General features: G+C 42.0%; 1 protein-coding gene across 1 annotated transcript; it reads left to right on the forward strand.

Annotated features, from left to right (window-relative positions):
- The first annotated feature begins 105 nt into the window (after positions 1-105).
- RALA (RAS like proto-oncogene A) lies at positions 106-21,704 on the forward strand. Its single transcript, XM_028749617.2, has 5 exons — positions 106-377; positions 9,393-9,541; positions 11,344-11,552; positions 16,579-16,753; positions 19,803-21,704. Exons 2-5 carry the CDS (start codon positions 9,428-9,430, stop codon positions 19,923-19,925), a joined length of 621 nt encoding a protein of 206 aa, XP_028605450.1. The 5' UTR covers positions 106-377; positions 9,393-9,427; the 3' UTR covers positions 19,926-21,704.
- Positions 21,705-21,825: the final 121 nt, after the last annotated feature.

Consider the following 21,825-nt stretch of genomic DNA (forward strand, 5'->3'; position numbering starts at 1 on the left):
CCCTTACCTCTCTCCCTCCCTCAGGGCGGGCCCAGCGGCGCCTGAGGAGAAGCCGACACCCGCCCCCCCCCCCGCAGAGAACCGCGTCTCCCGCCCCCGAAAGCGGCCCGGAAGGCGCTCGAGGAGGAGGAGGAGGCGGCGGCGTTGGGTTGTTTTAGGCCCCGCCTCGCCTGCTTCCTCCGCCTCGGCTGCGTCGGGAGGAGGAGCGGGAGGAGCTGGCTTCGACCAGGGCGCGCCCGCCAGCCAGCCAGAGACTGAGGTGCCGCCCGCCGCCGCCGGCCCGGGAGCTGCAGGCAGGCGCAGGCCGCGTCGAGCTGCGTCCCCGTCCTCCTCCTCCTCCTCTTCCCCGCGCGCCGCTCCTGGCCCTTCCTCAGCAGGTGAGACGGGCCCGGCCTGCCCGCCCTCCCTTCCCCGGGCGCGCCTCGGGTTGGCCCCAGCCCGGCGGCGGCGGCGGCGGGGTGGGACCCGGGCGAGGCTGCAGGCGGGGTGGCCGCCCTGCGCCCAGGGGAAATAATAATAATGGTGGTGGGGCGGCCTAGTGGTCGAGGGCGTGCAGGCGGCTGTCCTTCCCTCCGCCTCGGAAGGCCGAAGGGGTTTTCTCTGCCCGGTTCCCGCCTGCCCGCCCTTGCGGCGTCTCTGCGGGGTTGTTGTTGTGTGTTGGGGGGGGGGCTGCTGGGCTCGCCTCCAGCAAAGGGGCTGCTGTCTTTTGGGGGGGGGTCCCGGGAAGCGCCTCGCCTTTCGGCCATTATCTCTCCGCAGTGCTGAACTGGCTGGGGCCCTGGAGGGTCTTCCTGGGAGGCCGGTCTCCCGTTTGGGGCCGGGGGCTCTGCTAAGAACAAAGAGGGCGGACTCTGCTGGATGGGGCTCGGGGCCCCGCCGAGGTCAGGCTCCCGCAGTTGCCAGCCAGGTGCTTCCAGGAATCTCGCGGCCGACCTGCGTGTGAAAGTGTACACGCAACACACACACACGCAACACACGCACACACACACACACACACACACCTTGCTGTCTGTCATGTGTACCAGGTAGCGCTTGGTGCACTAGCTCTGAATACACAACTTCCGTTAACCTGCGGTGGCTGAAGAACTGTTGCTGGATCCCTCCATCCCCCACGAATTAGCGTAATCTCTTTTACAAAGCCATCTAAGCCACTTGACTGCTTAATGTTCTGAGGCTAAATTCCTTCAATATAAAGTCAGGTTCCGGGTCCCTTCTTGAGACCAAAGGCATAATTTGTCCAGAGCATGGGGGGGGTGGAGTTGCTCCCCTTCCACCCATTACCCCCCTTCTATGCTGCATTGTTGTTGACAAGATCCAGGCTACTGCTGTACTGCTTGCTGAAATACTCGGTATTGAGGACAGGATTAGAAGCAGGAGCTTAGATGGCCTCCCTCCTCTGTGAATAAATGTTCCACTCCTGAGTCTGTAGGGAAGCGGAGCTTCTTGAAGAGTGCTGGGTGTGTCGTTAGGCTTAGTTAGGCTGCTGCACTCAAGCCAAAGTCATCATGAGAAAGGCATTTTCAAATGTAAGCGTTTTCAAAGTTTACAGGGATACTTAAGGATTTCATATACTTACTGTACTTGCTGACCTTAGACATGTAATTTGGAAATCTGTTCATTTATACGAAGTGAGCCATCCTAAGCGCAGGAAACCTACTCTGTAGATTCTGGAATTTGCACTGTTAAGTATGCGAATTTATCATAAGAAGTTATATGGGTGAATATCCTACAAACCTTAATACAGTTGAATTGCCTTGAATGCAGCTTTACTGCTCTTTCCCATTGCTAAAAGGACCTTGGGATACAAGACTTGCTGAGCATAAATTAGCTGTATGTAAGACATTCTGAGTACAGAGCTTAGGAGAGTGCTTAATTACTGATGTAATTTCAATGTGACTCCATTGTTTGCGTTCATCCTTTACTAATTTGTTTTTTGGTATACTTGAGATGCTGAGATATCATTTAGTTTGAATACTAAGATTTCTAAGTGTCTACATTCCCCCTTAACTGGGTCAAAGGGGGGGAAATTGATTCCTTCTATATCTAAATTCTCATATGCTTTGAAAATATTTGCATAACTCCATTTCAAGCTAGTGAATTTTGTCTGCAACTAAGTGTGTTTGCAAATTCTAAATTACATATGCCTTGTAGAGTCTGTTGGATTAGTGAAACACTTCTAGCAGCAGATGCTTGGGTAGTGAAAACAGCAACCGCAACCAGACCAGACCACTGGTACTTGCTTTCAAAACGTTCAAGAACTTTTAACAGTAGAGTGTGCCCAGTTTTAGAAACTCAGATATATAAGCTAATCACCAAATGGCACCTTAAACCTAGGTTACGGTTGCCACAACAGAATGTCTAGGTACCTTTTTTTTGAGTTTACAACTCATTAAAATATAAAAGAAAACAATCCAAAAGAAAACAAAGTCAGGCTTCAAGGGAAATATTTCAGATCCTTCTCCAACTGACATTTTGCTTTCCCCATATTTATTTTATATAGCTGCCCCATAGCAGAAGTACTCTAGGAAGCCAGTGTGGTGTAATGGTTTAGAGTGCTAGACTAGGACCTGGAAGATCAATGTTCAAATCCCCCCTCAGTCATGAAGCTTGCTGGGTGATCTTGGGCCAGTCACAGCCTCTTAACCTACCTCACAGGATTGTTGTAGCGATTAACTGGGGGAGGAGGTGAACCATGGAATCCTTTGAGGAAAGGGGGGGATATAAATACAATAAATAAGTTCTTCTGCTTACCTGCTCAAGAAAGCTTGGGAGGGCAGCCAGGTGGAGATGTCAGTCATCAAGCTTGGCATCCAGAGATCTCCACGTGGTCACAATTGGACCCACGCCAGTAGCAAAATGCGCCTTGCTAATTTCTAACACTGAATGCCCCTGCTTAAACATGTAGCTTATGGGCATATTCAGACTGTGTTGCTCTTTTTGGATTGAAGTCAGTCAAGTACTAGAAAATTCAGGTCGCACAGTTAGTTGATTTGATGCTCTTCTGAAACAAACCTGCCCCCTCTGCTCCCCCCCCCCAAAAAAAAACTGTGGGATAACAACATTTGATTCAATGTCGAGTAAAAGCCTTGCAAACCAATTGGAATTAATGCTCAGTAAATAGCCAGCTTTGCCCAACCTCCCTGCAAACTTTGTGCAAACAAATCAGGCTGAATGCTTAATAAACTGGGTGTCTGAAAGCAACCTAGCTCTCCATTACCCAGTTTCTAAAATTTAACAGTATTGTGTTATATTGAAGTCTTACAAGTTTGCACTGCACAGGTTTGTAGAATGGTATACCAAGTCTCACTTTCAGCACTGCCTGGTATTGACAGCCATGAGAATAACATGTTTTTAAATTAGAACTTTAGCAACCCAGCAGAAATTCTTGTTCAGCCCATGATGAAATCCTTAATATCTTTTCTGCTCTTCATTACCACTTTAGAACAAATCTTACAACTTGAACTTAAAAAAACACCCCAAAAAGCTTGTGCTCCCCAAGACCTCACTGAATTAGAATTGTTGAGTTGGGAGCCACTTGTCTCCAGTATATGCGACATCATCTTATTCCAGTGTCCTCATCCTTTCGCCATTTTTGTCCCCTGGGATCAGAGTTCTCAATAAGAGAGTTCAAATTAACTAGCCTTGGCTACCTTGTCAGCCACACACTGTGAAACGGGTTTTTAAAAAAAGTGAGTGTACATCCCTGCATATGCTCAAAGGTGGAGATGGACAATGAAGGTGCCTGGATGTCCCTCCATCCTTGATAGGTGCTCAGAGCACCCTTTGGACACAGACACAGAAGAAGCCTTTTCGCTCTCTCCAAAGAGTGTGTGTGTGTTTTTCTGTTCTCTGCTCCAAACTTAGACCTAGAAAGAGGAGCAGTTTCTTTGACCTTGTGGTTGATATGAGATGTAGTATGTGATTGTGGGCAACACCCTGGGCCTTGTGGGAAGGGTGCATGTATGTCTTGGTGCTGACAAATTTGCAAGTAAGGCAAGCCGAAACTTGTTGAGTCCTGCATTTGGTAACAATGAGAAATAAAGGGCCTTACCAATAAGTTTCAAGAGAGCTGAATGCCAGGGAGAGAGGACTCTTAAGACCAACCAGGAGTTCCCTTTGTGTGGAGGAGCTCTACATTAGTGATGGGTGGAAAGTAAATTTGGATCTACTAGTAGATCTCAGGGTGGTGGGTAAGAATTGAAGCAGATGGGACAGGCCCACTCCTGCACAACACAGCTATGTCAGTATGTGCATAAGCTGGGCCTCTCCTCATGGTGCTGAATTCTTTGGGAGCCGTGCAATTGACTTGTTGCCCCCTCACACATGCTTTTGAGGCAAAGGGGGTTTGCCTGCATCCCCCTAATGTGAAAGGCATCAATGACAACTCTGGGAGGGATAGGCAATCATGGCATATGCAAACTTCTGTCTTATAAGTGTCTTCAGTGGGAAAAGAGGTGTAAACTTTACGTCTTGTTGCAGAAATATTAGGAAAGATTTTTTAAATGTATTTTTGCTTCCCTGGGATCTTGTTTTGGGGGACCTGAAACATGTGCTGGACTTTTGTTTTACTTGTTGCTGTAGTTCAGCTATGTGAAGTGTTCCAGAGCTGATGAGAACAGGTGGCATTGAACAAGTCTTGCTAAAGGCAGGGCAGATATACAGAGGCAGCCCACCCGCTGTCTTAAGTCTTTAGATTATGAATTGTTAAATGCCCCACTTGCCCTCAAAACTACTTGTATAGAAGGCAATTGTAGGGAGAGGAAAAGCTGAGAATGCTTTGGCCCAAGGCCACACTCTGACTTCATAGTTAAGCTGTGATTTGAAGTAGTCAAGGCTCTAGCAACAAGACTACGTTCATGAGTCTTGCTTTTGTACCACATCTCCAACTTCCATTATAAATGCATACATTCCTAAAATGGAAACCACAAAGAGATTCTCTTTCTGTCTTTGGCCTGCATTTAATTAATCAGGGAAATGCAAGGTGGAATAAGACATTGAGAGTTTCTGGCTAACACTGTGTTGATAATTGATCAAATTATTTTGCCGTAAAATACATTTGCTACTAGGGGAAAAAAGACAAGCTTCAGTTACATTGTCAACTTACTGCACTGGCTATAATGAATCTTAGACAAACTTGCCAGGAGTATTACATTTCTTTGTTTGAAATGGGAGTAACATAGCCAAACAAAGAAAATAGTCCTTTTACAGTTATTTTAAATGTACAAGAAACAGTATTTTAAAGCCTTTTATCGACTTTTAAAATGTTTTTCTCAATTTCATTTTCAGTATATAGTATACCTGTACTGGGCCTTGGATTTGTATGTAGAAAATCTTTTCATTAAATTTATCTCTAAGCTAAAAATATTTCTATTAAGAGTTGTTAGTCTGTACCTGCTAGCAACAACATGGGGAAGTTGTTCTAAGCTTCTTAACACTTAGATTTGTGTGTTCTAAACTTGGATTTCTTGTGAGGATGTGCATAATCTTGTGCTTTACATATTAAGTTTTATCCAAAACACTTTGAGCTTTTGTACAGATTGGTGTCACTACCTCCTTTCTTCCTATGAAGCTATTAGGGAGAACTCTCTGGTTCGTAATCAAACTGGTAAATAACCCTCTCTCAATCTGAAGTAATGTGGGTGACTATGAGGCAGAATGTCTTCTTGTTTGCTCCTTGGCTATAGGATACTCTCCATTAAGAGGCTCACCTGGTGCCTATTCTAATGGGGGTTGTGTCAGGCAAAAACTTTGTATTCTCTCAGGTCATTTAGCACCATTTTCTGTTACCAACATTTGTCAAATTTCCTTCCACTGCAATAATATTTCCTAGCTTCTGATCATTGCAATGGCAAGTAAGCTAACAAAAGAACCCTAGAGTTTTATATTCATTTGCGCTGTCATCTGGGTATCCTAATGGCTGTTGTAATGAACACAGTGTGAAGGGAAGATGTCCAGTAGACAGGCACCAGGGAGTTGCAGTGTCTTGGGATGAGTCACTGAGCAGTTGTGAATAAATACGTCCCATTCATGCATCACTTGTTGATTTCAGTAAATACCAATGTATCTAGGCTGCGGAATAAAATGTGAAACTGCCATTGTAATACATTGAAGGGTATTACATATTAAATACCCATGGTAACTCTTAAACCAGAGGCAGTGGGCCTTTGGCCCTCCAGATGTTGCTGGACTCTCCCCCCCCCCCCATTAAGTGTTTTGATAACTTATTTTATTAAATCACTAACATGCTCAGACTGCTCAAGTGATGGAAGAACAGTCATACTGTATTCCTGAATGGTGAGAACATTTTCAGAGTAGATTGCTTCATCCCTGCCAAAAATGATGGGATTTGCTATTTTGATGGCTTGCTTTGGGGATGTTAGCAGGTGTGGCGGGGATGATGCCATTAGTAGGTATATGATAAATTGTCCCACTGTCTTGTGGTAATGATGCATAGCGGTAAAGAGACTGAGGTAATGTGTCTAGAAGGCCCCAATAGAAATCTCACTCTCCTTGGAGGTGGTGTTGGTCCAATTAGATGGGATGGACTACATCTCCCTGCTGGGTACCTCGGAATTTGAATGGAATCCATTCCGGAAGTACTTTCGACTTCCAAAACATTCGAAAACCAAAGTGTGGCTTCTGATTGGCTGCAGGAAACTCCTGCAGCCAATCTGACACCGTGGAAGCCCTGTCAGACATTCAGCTTCCAAAAATAGTTCGTAAACCGGAACAGTCACTTCCGGGTTTGCGGCGTTCCGGAGCCAAAACGTTCAAGAACTAGACTGTTCGACTTCTAAGGTACGACTGTACATGCTTCCATGTTGTGTGAAATGTCCCAGATTTAGGTTTCCATGTTCAGCCACTACATCACACCGATACATGGTCTGCTGTAACAGCACTAAGCTGTTGAGATTCACATACATTTAAGCAGACTGTTACTGAAAACAGCACTCTTACAGACTTTGGCTGTAGGCATATTACTTGCATTTTATCTCACACTCCTGCATTGTGGCTTCTGTTTATGGTCTTTCTCATGGGTAGGCAAACTAAGGCCCGGGGGCCGGATACGGCCCATTAGCCTTCTAAATCCGGCCCGTGGATGGTCCGGGAATCAGCATGTTTTTACATGAGTAGAATGTGGGGTTTTTTATTTAAAATGCATCTCTGGGTTATTTGTGGGGCATAGGAATTTGTTCACCCCCCCAAAAAAAATAATAATAATAGTCTGGCCGCCCACAAAGTCTGAGGGACAGTGGACCAGCCCCCTGCTGAAAAAGTTTGCTGACCCATGTTCTTTCTGATTACTTCTTATGGCCTTTAGATTTACCAGTACCAGATGGTACTGTTAAGAAGTTAGTAGATGCAGTAGACCAGCCGGGACATCCAAAAGTGCAGTCAAGCACTATGGCAGATACTTCTGGTGATGGCATTCTCTTTCTACCTCCAGACTGGTCATGTTACATGACTCATAACAGTGATCTCTTTGCAGAGGGTGTTTTATTTTGTCTAGTTCTTCACAATATGAAGGGATGTTTAGAACTGTGGACCCTGTTTCCACTGCAGCCATGATTAACAAGGATGAATACCTACAAACATGCATTTAAAAAAGCAGAAGCCTAAATTATATGTCTGGGTAGGCTTGCTTAAAAAAAACAACCCTTTAGCAAGTATCTCAAACAATATATCAAGGGTACCTACCTAGTATTAAGTATATGGCACCTGTAAAATACAAGTTCCGCAGATCCCAACAGTACTTTTGTATTGTAGTCTTCCTTCCTTGTAGCAGTGGACAGCTTTTAGTTGCATAAGATCTTTAAGAGTCCAGTACTTGGCTGCCTCAGTTCTAAAAATATAACTGGTGTATTCTTTTCCTGTTTCCAAGCAAACTGTCACAAAACCCTGTTGTCACTAATTTGACAACCTTATATGTAAATGCATATCCTATGAGCTTTGCATTCTATATAATGAGCTGGAAAGCAAATGTAAGCTGCCAAGTGTACAAAAAAAAAGTATCATCCATGATACCCAACTTTTCTCTTGTAATAAGCTGTGGGCTAACAGAGATGCTGAATGTTAAATTCTTCTATGCCTAGAGTGGTTTAGTACATACAGCATTTTAAAGGAAAAATTAAGTTTTTCCTACAAATGCCATTTATCCATGCATACATTAAGCTGTGATCCTGTGCTTGTTTCCTTGGGAATAAGCTCTCTTGAACACAGTAGCACTTCCTATGCAAGTTTGCTGAGAAGCATCAGTCTGCATAACAGTTAAGTGTATGTAAGTCAAACTTTCTGAATAGTCCTTGTATCTAAATGTACATACAGAACCTCGGGTTCCAAACACTTCAGGTTCCAAACTCCGCTAACCCAGAAGTAGTACCTCGGGTTACAAACTTTGCCCCAGGATGAGAATGGAAATCGTGCAGCGGCGGCGGCACCAGGAGGCCCCATTAGCGAAAGCGCGCCTCAGGTTAAGAATAATTTCAGGTTAAGAACGGACCTCTGGAACGAATTAAGTTCGTAACCCGAGGTACTACTGTATTCATGAACTGGCTAGCTACTCCCTTATTGGAATTAACACCACTGTATTAGAAGTGGAAATCTGTCATCAGATCTCTCAACACTTCCTTTTTAAAAAAAGGAAAGGAAAAGAAAAGCATCTGCTAGACTCCCCCCAGAATAAACTAGCATGGCAAAGGGGAATGTTTGTAACTGTCTTCCCCATTCCCAGCTACTATTTGCTCTAGAGGGAAAAACATTAAGGTACCATACATATGTGGTGTGTGTATGTGTGTACACAGAAAGAACAAACAAGTGTGGTGTAGCAATTGAAGTGTTGGACTAAGACCTGGAAGATCAGGGTTCAAATCCCCACTTGGCCATGGAGCTCACTGAATGACTTTGGGCCAGTCTGTGGCAAATGTCTGAGGCTTACACTTACATTCGCCTTACTTAGATTTTTCCTCAGATACTTCAAACCATGAAGACTAAATTCAGAGTTCACCCCCCCTTTAAAAAAATAGGTGTGTTAGAGGACTTTGAACTAGTTTTATATGTGAATATGTCCACAAAGCAGAAACAACTGGAAGAGTTGTAACTCAGTGGTAGATCACATGCTTTTCATACAAAAGGTTGCAGGTTCAATCCCAAGCATGTTAATTTTTTTTATATCTAAAAGCTGAAAGCCATCCTTATTCAGAGAACAATTCTCTTTGCTTGATTCTGTTATGCTGAGCAGGTTGTGTTTGTATTACTGCAATTGTTTTTGAAGTTGGGCTAAGCCATGGGAGCATGCTTCTACTTATTTTGTAGCTATTGTACATTTTAGTTACTGAACCTCCTTATGAATGTTTAAAAATCCTTATTAATTCAAAAAACATTTCTCCACTCAGGTTCCTTCTTTGTGTGAAATATCCGAAATCCAAAAATGGCAGCAAATAAGCCCAAAAGTCAAAATTCTTTGGCTCTGCACAAAGTCATCATGGTAGGCAGTGGAGGTGTAGGAAAATCTGCATTAACGCTGCAGTTCATGTATGATGAGGTAAGAGTGTGACAATCATTTTTTATTTTTTATTTTTTTAAAGATTTTTATTAAAGTTTTCAAAATATTACAAAAAGAAAAAAGAAAAAGAAAAAAATACAAAGTAAAAACAATTAAAAACAATTCAATCTTTCCGTGTCTTATCTTTCATTCGCTTGTTCCCCAGACCTCCTCACGCCTCCCTTTTTTGTATCCAGTTCAATTAGTTGGTTCAGCAAATCCTTTCCCTCTTTGTTTTTATCCTAATCTTTAATCTTAATATATTATAACTTTAGATTATCCCCTGTTAACAATCCATTTTTACACATCTTTATAACATTACTGCTGAAAACCACTTTACTTCAATCCAACATCATTCTAACATTCATTAATTTTGCAGTATTTCTGTAAATAGTCTTTAAATTTCTTCCAATCTTCTTCCACCGACTCTTCTCCCTGGTCTCGGATTCTGCCAGTCATTTCCACCAGTTCCATATAGTCCATCACCTTCATCTGCCATTCTTCCAGGGTGGGTAGATCTTGTGTCTTCCAATACTTTGCGATAAGTATTCTTGCTGCTGTTGTGGCGTACAAAAAGAAAGTTCTATCCTTCTTTGGCAGTGACAATCATTTTTTAAAGAAGTGTGTTCTCAGGCTGTATATGAACAGGGAGTCTAATCACTACATTTTAGTTCGTTTGGTAACTGCTTCAGCAAACCTGAGCAGACTAGTTCTTTCAGCTGGAAAGATTTTTGTATGGTTTATGGCAGGGGTGTGGAACCTTTCTAACTCAATTGTTATTTCCCCCACCCCTTGCAGGCCAGGTTTGACACAATGTCAGGCGACTCTTTTTTGCCCACTCTTTTCTGCAGTGCTTTGAATTGGACTGCTGAAAAATCAGCTGATTGTTGGATTGAGCACTTCTTGCAAGTCAGAGAGGCAGAGTTAGATTAATAAAAGGTTGTAGAATTTTGCCCTAGCTGCTGCTATATTTGTTTAAAGAGTCCAAGAGACTTTTGATCAGCAATAGTTTTTCAGTATTCTTTTATTTACAGCAGTTTAATTTTCAACTATTAATTAAAATGCTATATTTATACAGTATTTGTACTATACTAACAAATAACTAAAAATACAATAGTCATATTGTATTAAAAATTAATACAGCCAAGGTAACAGTATTGTTTAGCTTGATTACAGAGAAAGCAATATTGATTGTAGATACTGATTTTTCTACATTAATCCTTATTCAAACAAACCATCCTCTGTTATGAATTCATAGTATTGTGGATTATTTAATTTCAACAAAGCTTCCAAAATAACTCTTTTGCCATTCTATAGGTTCATGCTGCTGCCTGCATATAATTCTCCACAGTTTAATTGATGACTATTTAGGATTGCCCATTTAACAAATATTTGTCAGAATTAAACTGGTCTTTCATTTGAAGTTCCATTCTTTTTTCTCATTCCAACATGTTAACTTTATAGCAAATTGAACCTCTGATAGAACTTCATGTTATCTGCCTAAATATTACTGGATATTGCTGGTGTAGCATAATGGCTGCATTTGCCTTAAGAATTAGAAAGTTCCCTGATCACATCATGCCTCTGCCATGAATTCACCAGATGGCCTTGGACAGGACACTCTCACAACCTCTGGTCTCCCCACCCCCAGGGCAGTTCTGAGCCACTAGATGATGCAAGTGAAACACTGAACACTTTAAAGTGCTATATAAATGTTAACAGTATTTGGTCAAGAAATGTTTCTTTGGAATCCCTGGTGGAAGTTACCAAAATAAGACTGACTCTGTTTCATTTCTTGCCAGTTTGTGGAAGACTATGAGCCTACCAAAGCAGACAGCTACAGAAAAAAAGTAGTCCTAGATGGGGAAGAAGTCCAGATAGATATATTGGATACAGCAGGGCAGGAGGATTATGCTGCAATTCGAGACAACTACTTCCGAAGTGGAGAGGGTTTTCTCTGTGTATTCTCTATTACAGAGCTTGAATCTTTTGCTGCTACAGCCGACTTCAGGTAATTGGATGTGTATGAGAGAAACTGGTTTGTTTTAGTGAATTCAGCATCATATTTTTACTGTGCTAAATTGTAGCTTTGTTCCATGCTTTTCTGGCCTATAATATCGCTGCAGAATATATGTGCATGGTTAACATCAGCCTATACTCCAGGCCTCTCCATCAATAACATTGGAGAGTTTTAAGGAATAAACATCTAAGAAGCAAGGCCCTTGATGGGGATAAGAAACCACTATTATCATGGCCACAGGGATGGGATGCAGCTAAATAGGAATAGAGGGAAAGAGGCCCTGAATTAAGGATACAGATAAGGCAGACAGCAGAGGCAACAGTCCAAAGAAAAAGAACAATGTGCTGCAAGGTAAAAGTTGCTTCTTTATGGCTACATTCCATACATATTTCCACAGTCAACATTGTGCTAGTTCACATAAAGCCCCCAGAATCAGCAGACATAGTCCTTACATAGCCTTAGCAGCTTAATATTGCATTTTTGTTCATCGTAACTGTTGGGTGGCTGCTGTCTGCTGAGTAATGCCGTTCTTATAACACAGATGCATTTTCAAGATCAAACATGAGAAACAAAGGAGTTGGAGGTTACAGTTGGCTCAGTCATTCTAGCCAATTACTCAATAACTTTTACACAAATGTACTTTGTTTGCTCAAAAACAATTAAATCACCAGCATAAAGTATCTGCCTTGCAATGGGAATCAGGAGCTGCACTCCCAAGATTGATGTTTATAATACAAATATTGCATCATGGTGTAAGAGCTTCATTATTTATTTTGAAAAATGAAGTTTGCCTGAAAAAGAAGGCATGGCACATCTGGTATCTGAATAAATGTCATATATAACCTATTTTTGATGACACAAAACACTATTGGGTTATTTACTATGTTGGAAATTCTTGGTTCCTGTTGTGTCCAGCATTAGCTGTTGACATGGCTGGGGATCTTTTTAAAGTTCTGAAGCCATGAAAGATACAAATATGTAGTGACTGCTGTATCACTTCTGCTATGCCATAGAACAGGATTGAATCAGGGGTAGAACACACTTGAATCATCTTGTGGTTGTTTAACGTATTTAAAAGATTTATAGTGTGTCTTTTATTGATGCTGGTACAAAGAGTGGGGTACCACAAAATAAATTACATGATTGAATTTATGTCTGAACAACAGTAAAACAAGCTGAGCCACAATAAATGAAAAATGAAGGCAGGTGAAAACAGTAGAGGCTGCAACAATCACATGCTAAAACACTTAAAATGCCTGAACAAACAAATATGTGTTAACTTAGAAAGCCTAATTTACCTTTGTATGCTGTATAATTTTTAAAAGGTAGAAGGAAGCTTAAAATGACTACCGGCCTTTCCAATTGTTGATTAACTCATTGTGTGCCTACTTGGCATTAAAAGGTTTTGTGTGCTAAACACTCAGTGAATATTCAGTGCCAAATATGGTGACTGTTCTCTTTACTGAATTGGTCACATGGGAGGAAGCAAGCTAGAGTCTGGCTTCAGGCTTTGCACAAAATAGTGCTCACGGTTTGCTCATGGTTTGTTTCATTCCAAACATGCCACAACCAATAACTGATAACTGATAAGTCAAGGGTTATTTGGAGAAAAATCACAAGCCCAGGTTTCTGCATCACAACAAGCCAGATGCTTGACTTGTTTCTTCCCTTCTGCATCACAGGACTTAGAAAGGAGCAAGGTACTCCATACATTAAATCGTAGCTTATTTTAAACTATTTTGTGGTGTGCATACTGGGCCACTGTAAACTGAATCACAGTGAATAAAAGTTTCTTTCCCACTGAACACTGAGGAAGTGTTTGCTAGACAGCATATGATGGACACAATTGGTATAGATTGCCTCTTCATTCTTAAGTGCATGAGGCTGGGTCTTTATTATTGTCTCCTAATCAAACTTCAGCATTTAATTTCTGTTAATTCGAGACCACAGATTCCACTGTAGGTTTGCCAAAAGTCCTCTTGAGTGGCAAGCATTCTTTCTTTAAAAATTGATTTTCAAGAAAACGAACAAAGAAAATATACGCTCCCCTAACAAATGTCCCTGTCCCTTCCTCTCCAAGATACATAATCTTTATGGGAAAACATTTCTCCAGAGTTGTACAGTGAGGGGGGAAAGTATTTGAACCCCTGCTAAATTTGCCCGTTTGCCCCCTGACGAAGAAATGACCAGTCCATAATTTTAATGGTAGGTTTATTTGTAGCTGTGAGAGACAGAATAACAACAGGAAAAACCCCATAATCCCAGAAGACAAAAGTCAGAGATTGATGTGTGTTACAATGAGTGAAATAAGTATTTGATCCCTTTGCAAAAGATGACTTAGTACTTGGTGGCAAAACCCTTGTTGGCAATTACAGAGGTCAGATGTTTCTTGTAGGCACCCACCAGGGTTGCCAACATCTCAGGAGGTATTTTGTCCCACTCCTCTTTGTAGATCCTCTCCAAGTCAGTAAGATTTCAAGGCTGATGTGTAACTACTCGAACCTTCAGCTCCCTCCACAGATTTTGGATGGGATTAAGGTCTGGAGACTGGCTAGGCCACTCCAGGACCTTAATGTGCTTCTTCTTGAGCCACTCCTTTGTTGCCTTGTCTCTGTGTTATGGGTCATTGTCATGCTGGAATACCCATCCTCGACCCCTTTTCAATGCCCTGGTTGAGGGAAGGAGGAGCTCACCCAAGATTTGACAATACATGGTCCCGTCGATTGTCCCTTTGATGCGGTGAAGGTGTCCTGTCCCCTTAGCAGAAAAACACGCCCAAAGCATAATATGTCCCCCTCCATGTTTGACAGTGGGGATGATGTTCTTGGGGTCGTAGGCAGCATTCCTCCTCCTCCAAACATGGTGAGTTGAGTTGATGGCAAAGAGCTCGATTTTGGTCTCATCTGACCAGAACACTTTCACCCAGTTCTCCTCTGGGTCATTCAGATGTGCATTGGCAAACTGCAGACAGGCCTGTACATGTGCTGTCTTGAGCAAGGGGACCTTGTGGGCTCTGCAAGATCTCAGTCCTTCACGGTGTAGTGTGTTACCAACTGTTTTCATAGTGACTTATGGTCCCAGCTGCCCTGAGATCATTGACAAGCTTCCCCTGTGTACTTCTGGGTTGCTTCATCACCATTCTCCTGATCATTGCAACTCCACGAGATGAGATCTTGCATGGAGCCCCAGACCGAGGGAGGTTGGCAGTTCTTTTGTGTTTGCGAATTATTGCACCAACTGTTGTCACCTTCTCACCAAGCTGCTTGGCAATAGTCTTGTAGCCCAGTCCAGCCTTGTGCAGCTGTACAAGCTTGTCCCTGACATCCTTGGACAGCTCTTTGTTCTTGGTCATGGTGGCTACTTTGGAATCTGCTGGATTGATTGCTCCTGTCGACAGGTGTCTTTTGTACAGGTACTGTAACGAGCTGGGATTACAGGTAAGACCTCTCCCTTACAGCAGGTGCTTCTAATCTCAGCTCGTTACATACAGTGAAGATACCAGGTAGCCTGACATCTGTCTGGTTGATAGGGGATCGAATACTTATTTCACTCATTATAATGCACATCAATTTCTGACTTTTGTCTTCTGGGTTTCTGGGGGTTTTCCTGTTGTTATTGTGTCTCTCACAGCTACAATAAAACTACCATTAAAATTATGGACTCGTCATTTCTTCGTCAGAGGGCAAACGGGCAAATTTAGCAGGGGATCAAATACTTTCCCCCCTCACTGTAAGTAGTGGATGCCACTGTAAATGATGTTCTGTTGAATGTGCAATAAAAGGATATCATGTCACTATGAAATCGTCCCTGTCCCTTTTTCCAGCTAATGCTTCGACTTCCTTAGTCAATTTTTCTGAAAGTGCTATAGACCAGGTTTTTTGCAAATATTCTAAAGACTTACAGTTGTGGGCAGTAATTTGTTGAGCTGCTTTTCAGAAGGAATAATAATAATATAATAATAATAATAATAATAATAATAATAATAATAATAATAATAATAATAAAATTTTATTTATATCCCGCCCTCCCCAGCCGAAGCTGGGCTCAGGGCGGCTAACAACAATCAAAATAGTCCGACATTCTAAAAACATTCATTATAAAATTAATTAAATCAAATTAAAATCAAATTAATGGCAACCATCAAGCAAATTCTGTGCAGATTGCCGATTGCCAGAGGAGGGGGTCAGGCTGTGCCCTGACCAAAGGCCTGGTGGAACAGCTCTGTCTTGCAGGCCCTGCGGAAGGAAAATGATCAGTTCTTTGTATCATAGATTGGCATTTTCATTATTAAAAAGGTTGGTATGCAAAGTGGCAAGGATTCTGGATAGCCTTTATCTAGCATGAAAAGTTATGTTGTAGGAACTGCCACAGGTGTGTTGGGATAGAAGCTAGTCTGTTAGGCAGGCAGTTGTGACATGACTGTCAGTTAGGTATTTGGGGAGTAATTGTGTTGATAGTTTTATTGTTTGATATCAAGGTTAAATTAAGCCAAAGGTTAATGTCTGTGGTAAAATGTAAAGTCTGCTTCACTATCACTTTAAAATATTTCCCTTTTTCTATAAAATACCTAATTTATGTATTGTTTCTGCTTAATAATTCTGAAAGTAAATATCTTCATTAATCTTGATAATCCTCTATAGCACTACTTGGTCAGTTTTTTTATTGATGTTAAACTGCTAATTCTTGAGTTTGGCTTCTCCTGCATTACCATCTCTTCTTCAAAGTTATCCTCTTATAAAATTTATAACGGGCTCATCTGTTAGTCCTCTTTATGTGTGCCGTCAGTTAACAGTTTATAGCTTCTTACTCGCTACTTCTTTTCTAACTGCTCTCCTGCGTAGGGTCTTTGCCAGTTGCATATTGTGAATACCTAGCACCAAGTTGGTGATAGCGCATGATGGGTAACAGCAAAAACATATGTTTATTTCACCAAGGTTGTATTAAAGTTTCATATCTGAGAAATCAAAGAAGATTAAACTGCATGGGTCTTAAAATGTGTTTTTTCTCTTCTCTTCAGAGAGCAGATTTTAAGGGTAAAAGAAGATGAGAATGTTCCATTTTTGCTAGTTGGTAACAAATCGGATTTGGAAGACAAAAGACAGGTTTCTGTAGAAGAAGCAAAAAACAGAGCTGATCAGTGGAATGTTAACTATGTTGAAACGTCTGCTAAAACACGAGCTAATGTCGACAAGGTAAAAGTTTACCATTTCCCAAATACATCTTCATAAACCTCTGATTCCACTTGTTGTTTGTCAAGACTAATTATTAATGTTACCCTGACTCTTTTGTGTAGAGTCTCTTCAAGATGAATGCTCTAACAGGTAGCTGAACAGAAGACATTCAAATGGCTCACTAAGGAGTTTCGCTGGGGTTAGTTGGAGTGAAGGAATGGGTTTCCCAAAACCCAAAACTGACTGTGCAGGCAGTTTTAAACTGCACCAAAATCCCTATTTTTCCTTAGCTAAAATGCATAAAATTGAGCCGTTGAGCAAATGCATAACAAGGACACCGCTCTCTCCTTTACCAGTTTGTGACGTTAGGGATGACCCTGGCTGGTCTAGGGGAACAGAGCAGGCACATCAGTGTCTTATCTTATGTGCTGACCACAAAAGACTCACAGACCGAAATCTGGGAACAACGACAGAAGCGTGTTCCCGGAGATGATGACCTCTTCCTCCAAGATAAGAGTAGGAAGAGGAAGATCCTTTTATGGTCAGGAGTGCAGGAAGGAAATCCCTTTTATGGTTAAGAGTGCCGGAGCAGGAACATCTGTGATGTCAACCTGCGTGTACAAGCTGACATGGCTGGGGAAGGGGGAGAGGGTGCCTGGAGGATATATATACTGCATGAAACTTCTCGTTTCTTTGGACTTGCTGTGGACTTGATCACGCAAGTGCCTTCTGCTATCCGGAGAGCAGAATAAACTCTTTCTTTGAACCAACCTCGGTGTCATTTGACTTCCTTCCTCCTGTCCCGGAGCAACGCAGACCGAATCGGTGAACTCAAATAAGGCTACAGGAGTTCAAGCGGTGGGCTTGAACATTCCCTCTTGTATGCTCAGCTGTAGAGAACATTTCCTGGTTTTTCAAATTACCATTTCCTATGATGCCTTGGTTGCTGCCTGTAAATCAGGGTTGCAATCCATAGTTTTTAGTCCAGTTTGCAGGTAAGTATTTCCAGTTCAGACATCATGGGAAACTGCAACTTAACAAACCAGAAGCCTTATCTCAATCTGGTGTGAGCAGTGATGGAGCTTCAGGCGGGGGCGTGGCATGCCGCCTGTGGGGGTGTGGCAGCCAGCGTGGGCAGGGTGACAGCCGCAATGGCACCCCACCGGGATCGCGCTGCAGGGGCGGTGCCCTCCCCCACCCCCCTCTTCCTCCACCAGTAGGTGTGAGACAAAGTGGGGTTGGGGTGAGATGGCGTGTTGATGTTCATTCTCTAACAGACTATGGCCTGAACCTGCTTCCATTTGTTCTGAGTGGGATTAATTCCAGTCTAAGGAAAGTAGTTGCTGGCGACTGTGTTGCCCCTGTAAAGGGTGAAGGGTGGGTTCTGACTTAACATTGTTGAAGGAGATGTGAGCTATAATGCTTATAGGTAAACTGGGGTTTAACATTGTATGAGCTACCGTGTTTGTTTGTGTGTGTGTGTGTGTGTGTGTGTGTGTGTGTGTGTGTGTGTAAGTTCTTTCATACTCTTCTTTTAAAGAATTTGATTATATACCCTAGGCAGAAAATGCTAGCATCAGTGTCTTAATCTCTTTCAAATGAGATGGAAAGCAGTGGTGTAATTTAATCAACTCATGTTTTAATGATCTGGTACAAAGGTGAAAACTTCTTAAATCTTTTTTTTTTTTTTTTAAATGACAACAATAAGAACCCTATAGTTCTTAAAACTTATTCTTCACTAGTTCTAAGTACTAGCTCTTGCCTTGCAGAAAATCTGCTTGGCAAAAGGTTAAGGGGCTTAGTGGTTTAATATGCAAACCTCTCCTTTCTGACCTATATACAAACATGACTGCATAACAGGAAAGTCCTTTTTAAAAACTCAGATGTTAGAAATTGGGTCACTAAATGTAAGTTGGCTTGTTTACTCTGAGCAATATGGTACTGAATCGTTATTGACTCACTAGAACATGGTGGACAGCTGTTTCCTAGAAGTTTTCTTGGCTTCTAATTTGAGCAACTGGTTCTGTAGCACTCAGGAATATTTTCATGCATTAAGGGTCGGTGGCAGGCTAGTTTGCATTTAAGCAAGATCATCCTTACTTCCATAGTTGGGTCACATGCAACATTGATTTACCAGTTTCTGGCATGTGACTTCATATCCGCTTTATGATTTTAGCAAGCTATGCTTAGCATGGCTACTTACATTTTTAACAGCAGGTCCGAATAGATATATTTTTGTTTTCTTTCTACTTTCTATAGAATTCTGTTAAAGAAAAATATGAAAACAGTTTTAACCCTACAATACATTACCACTCGTAGCTGAAAAAGAATGAAGCAGAACCTCTTGGTTTACTTAATAGCCTAAAAATGCAGGCTTTGATTAATGTAGCACATGTTTGCACACATGTACTAACACTTGTAGGGACGCGGGTGGCACTGTGGGTAAAAGCCTCAGCGCCTAGGGCTTGCCAATCGAAAGGTCGGCGGTTTGAATCCCCGCGGCAGGGTGCGCTCCCGTTGTTCGGTCCCAGCGCCTGCCAACCTAGCAGTTCGAAAGCACCCCCGGGTGCAAGTAGATAAATAGGGACCGCTTACTAGCGGGAAGGTAAACGGCATTTCCGTGTGCGGCTCTGGCTTGCCAGATGCAGCTTTGTCACGCTGGCCACGTGACCCGGAAGTGTCTCCGGACAGCGCTGGCCCCCGGCCTATAGAGTGAGATGAGCGCGCAACCCTAGAGTCAGTCAAGACTGGCCCGTACGGGCAGGGGTACCTTTACCTTTACCTTTACTAACACTTGTAAACCTAGCAGTTCGAAAGCACCCCCGGGTGCAAGTAGATAAATAGGGACCGCTTACTAGCGGGAAGGTAAACGGCGTTTCTGTGTGCGGCTCTGGCTCGCCAGATGCAGCTTGTCATGCTGGCCACGTGACCCGGAAGTGTCTCCGGACAGCGCTGGCCCCCGGCCTCTTAAGTGAGATGGGCGCACAACCCTAGAGTCTGTCAAGACTGGCCCGTACGGGCAGGGGTACCTTTACCTTTACCTTACTAACACTTGTATTTTTCTTTCTAGGTATTTTTTGATTTAATGCGAGAAATCAGAGCAAGAAAGATGGAAGACAGCAAAGAAAAGAATGGAAAAAAGAAAAGGAAAAGCCTAGCCAAGAGGATCAGAGAAAGATGTTGCATTTTATAATCAAAGTTCCAAACTCTCATCATCCCTTGATCATACTAATAAAATCCATAACTTATAGCATGCCATTTGGAGGCTCCTATGACGGAAATTACTCTTAACAGTTTGGAAATTGTAATGTACCACTTAAAGCATGAATTGGGACAGCACTGAAAGTCTTTCACTGAAAAAGTTTAACGTGGCTTCAAGAGAAGCAGAATTGAACCCATTTCATAACTTGCTGCCTCTCACCATGGTTCTTCTGAATGTAGAGGGTTTTTTTTCATGGGCAGTCCGTCTTGAACTGTAAACAAAGCATTACTTTCTATCATTTCTCCTAAAGCATACAGTTTTCTATCACCCAAACTTCACTTTGTCTTCTACTGCCTTGGAAACTACAGCAGTGGTCAAAACTAAGCAAAGGTAGTGTATATATGCTTTTTTTTTTTTTTTTTTTTTTTGCAGTTATAAGAATATGCAAATTAGAGAAGAGAAACGAGCTCTGTTCTCTGCTTCTATTGGAAGTCATTTATACATGGAATTAGCTTAGACAAATGGTATAAACTCATGAGTATATTTGAATATGCCTTAATTTAAAAAAAAACTTAAAAAAAGTTAACGTAGTTAAGGGTGTATCTTCCTTGTAATGCACTGAGGTGTGTGCATCACTGTGAAAGTATATCCTTCAGTGTGGAGTGCAGTTTTTGTGAGCAATTTTGCTAACTAGCTGTGTGCTAGCAGTATCTCTGATCAGAAAAGTGTGCCATACTCTGGGTCTTTAATAATCCAGAGCGTACTATTAACCTGTGATTCAATGAAGATTGCTTTTGCTTACAGTGGAAGGGCCGTCATAGACATCTGAGATTGAATATAAAAAGAGGGTGGAGCACATTTCAGTCAGAAGTGGTCACGTATTTCTTAATGCACAGACATTGACACTGCCCTTTGGCAGCTACTTAATTTGGGGGAGGTATCTTCCTAGGGTTGGGGCACAGTGCGGGGCAAATAGTTGCTGGTAGTTGTGTACTTAGAGCACAAATTGATCTTGCTCTTAGGGCTGTCTGGAAAATATAAATTTTCCATTTTTCTGTGTTGCTCCTGTCTAAGGCTTTGGAAATGTTAGCTATGCATTACCTAATGGGAAAGCGTTATAGCTACTTTTTCTGATATCAGTCAAATACCCCACTCTACTTTGCAGTATGGAAATATTGGCCATGTGCTTCCATAGTCCCTCATTGATACACTAAAATGTATTGCCCTTTACTGTTCTGCTTTTTGAAATATAATTAGTACATTTAGTATGTGGAATTGAAAGATAAAGCACTATCTGAGGCTTTTAAGTTTCTTGGGTGTAGGTGTAACGGTTAGATCAGTTACAAAAAAAAACACTTTTTTATATACATGTGTGAATTTATGAAAAGACAGTTCAAGATGTGTCTGAGCAAACTAGACAACACATATTTAACATGCTAACAAGTAGACATTAGGAATGTGGCTGTTTAGAGAACACTTGTTTATCAAAACTTTTTGTATGTACATTCTCCTGTAGACGCTACCATGTGCAGAATTAGTTCTTGATGTGCCTGGCCAAGCAGATTGGTCCTCATCTTATTGTGTATTTGTTTTCAGTCGGTCTAACCAGGGAGTTTAACCACTAATATTGATGTTTGTGTAATGGGAACCAAGGTGTTATGAAGCCAATGGACACAGAGAAACTATTGTCATAGGCTGATGCCTTACCAGATTCTTTTTATTTGCTATTTGAGCCATTGACTATGAATAAACTTTCATTTTTAAAAAAAATATTTTGTGGAATGCTAATTACGAAACTTTCATTTCAGATGAGTGACTTTACCATTGCTTCTGTTAAGTTTTTCCTGTACAGTGGTACCTTGGTTGTCAAATGCCTTAGTCGTCAAACAAA

Source organism: Podarcis muralis, chromosome 12 (assembly GCF_964188315.1).
Source record: "Podarcis muralis chromosome 12, rPodMur119.hap1.1, whole genome shotgun sequence".
In the NCBI taxonomy this organism is placed as follows: Eukaryota; Metazoa; Chordata; class Lepidosauria; order Squamata; family Lacertidae; genus Podarcis; species Podarcis muralis.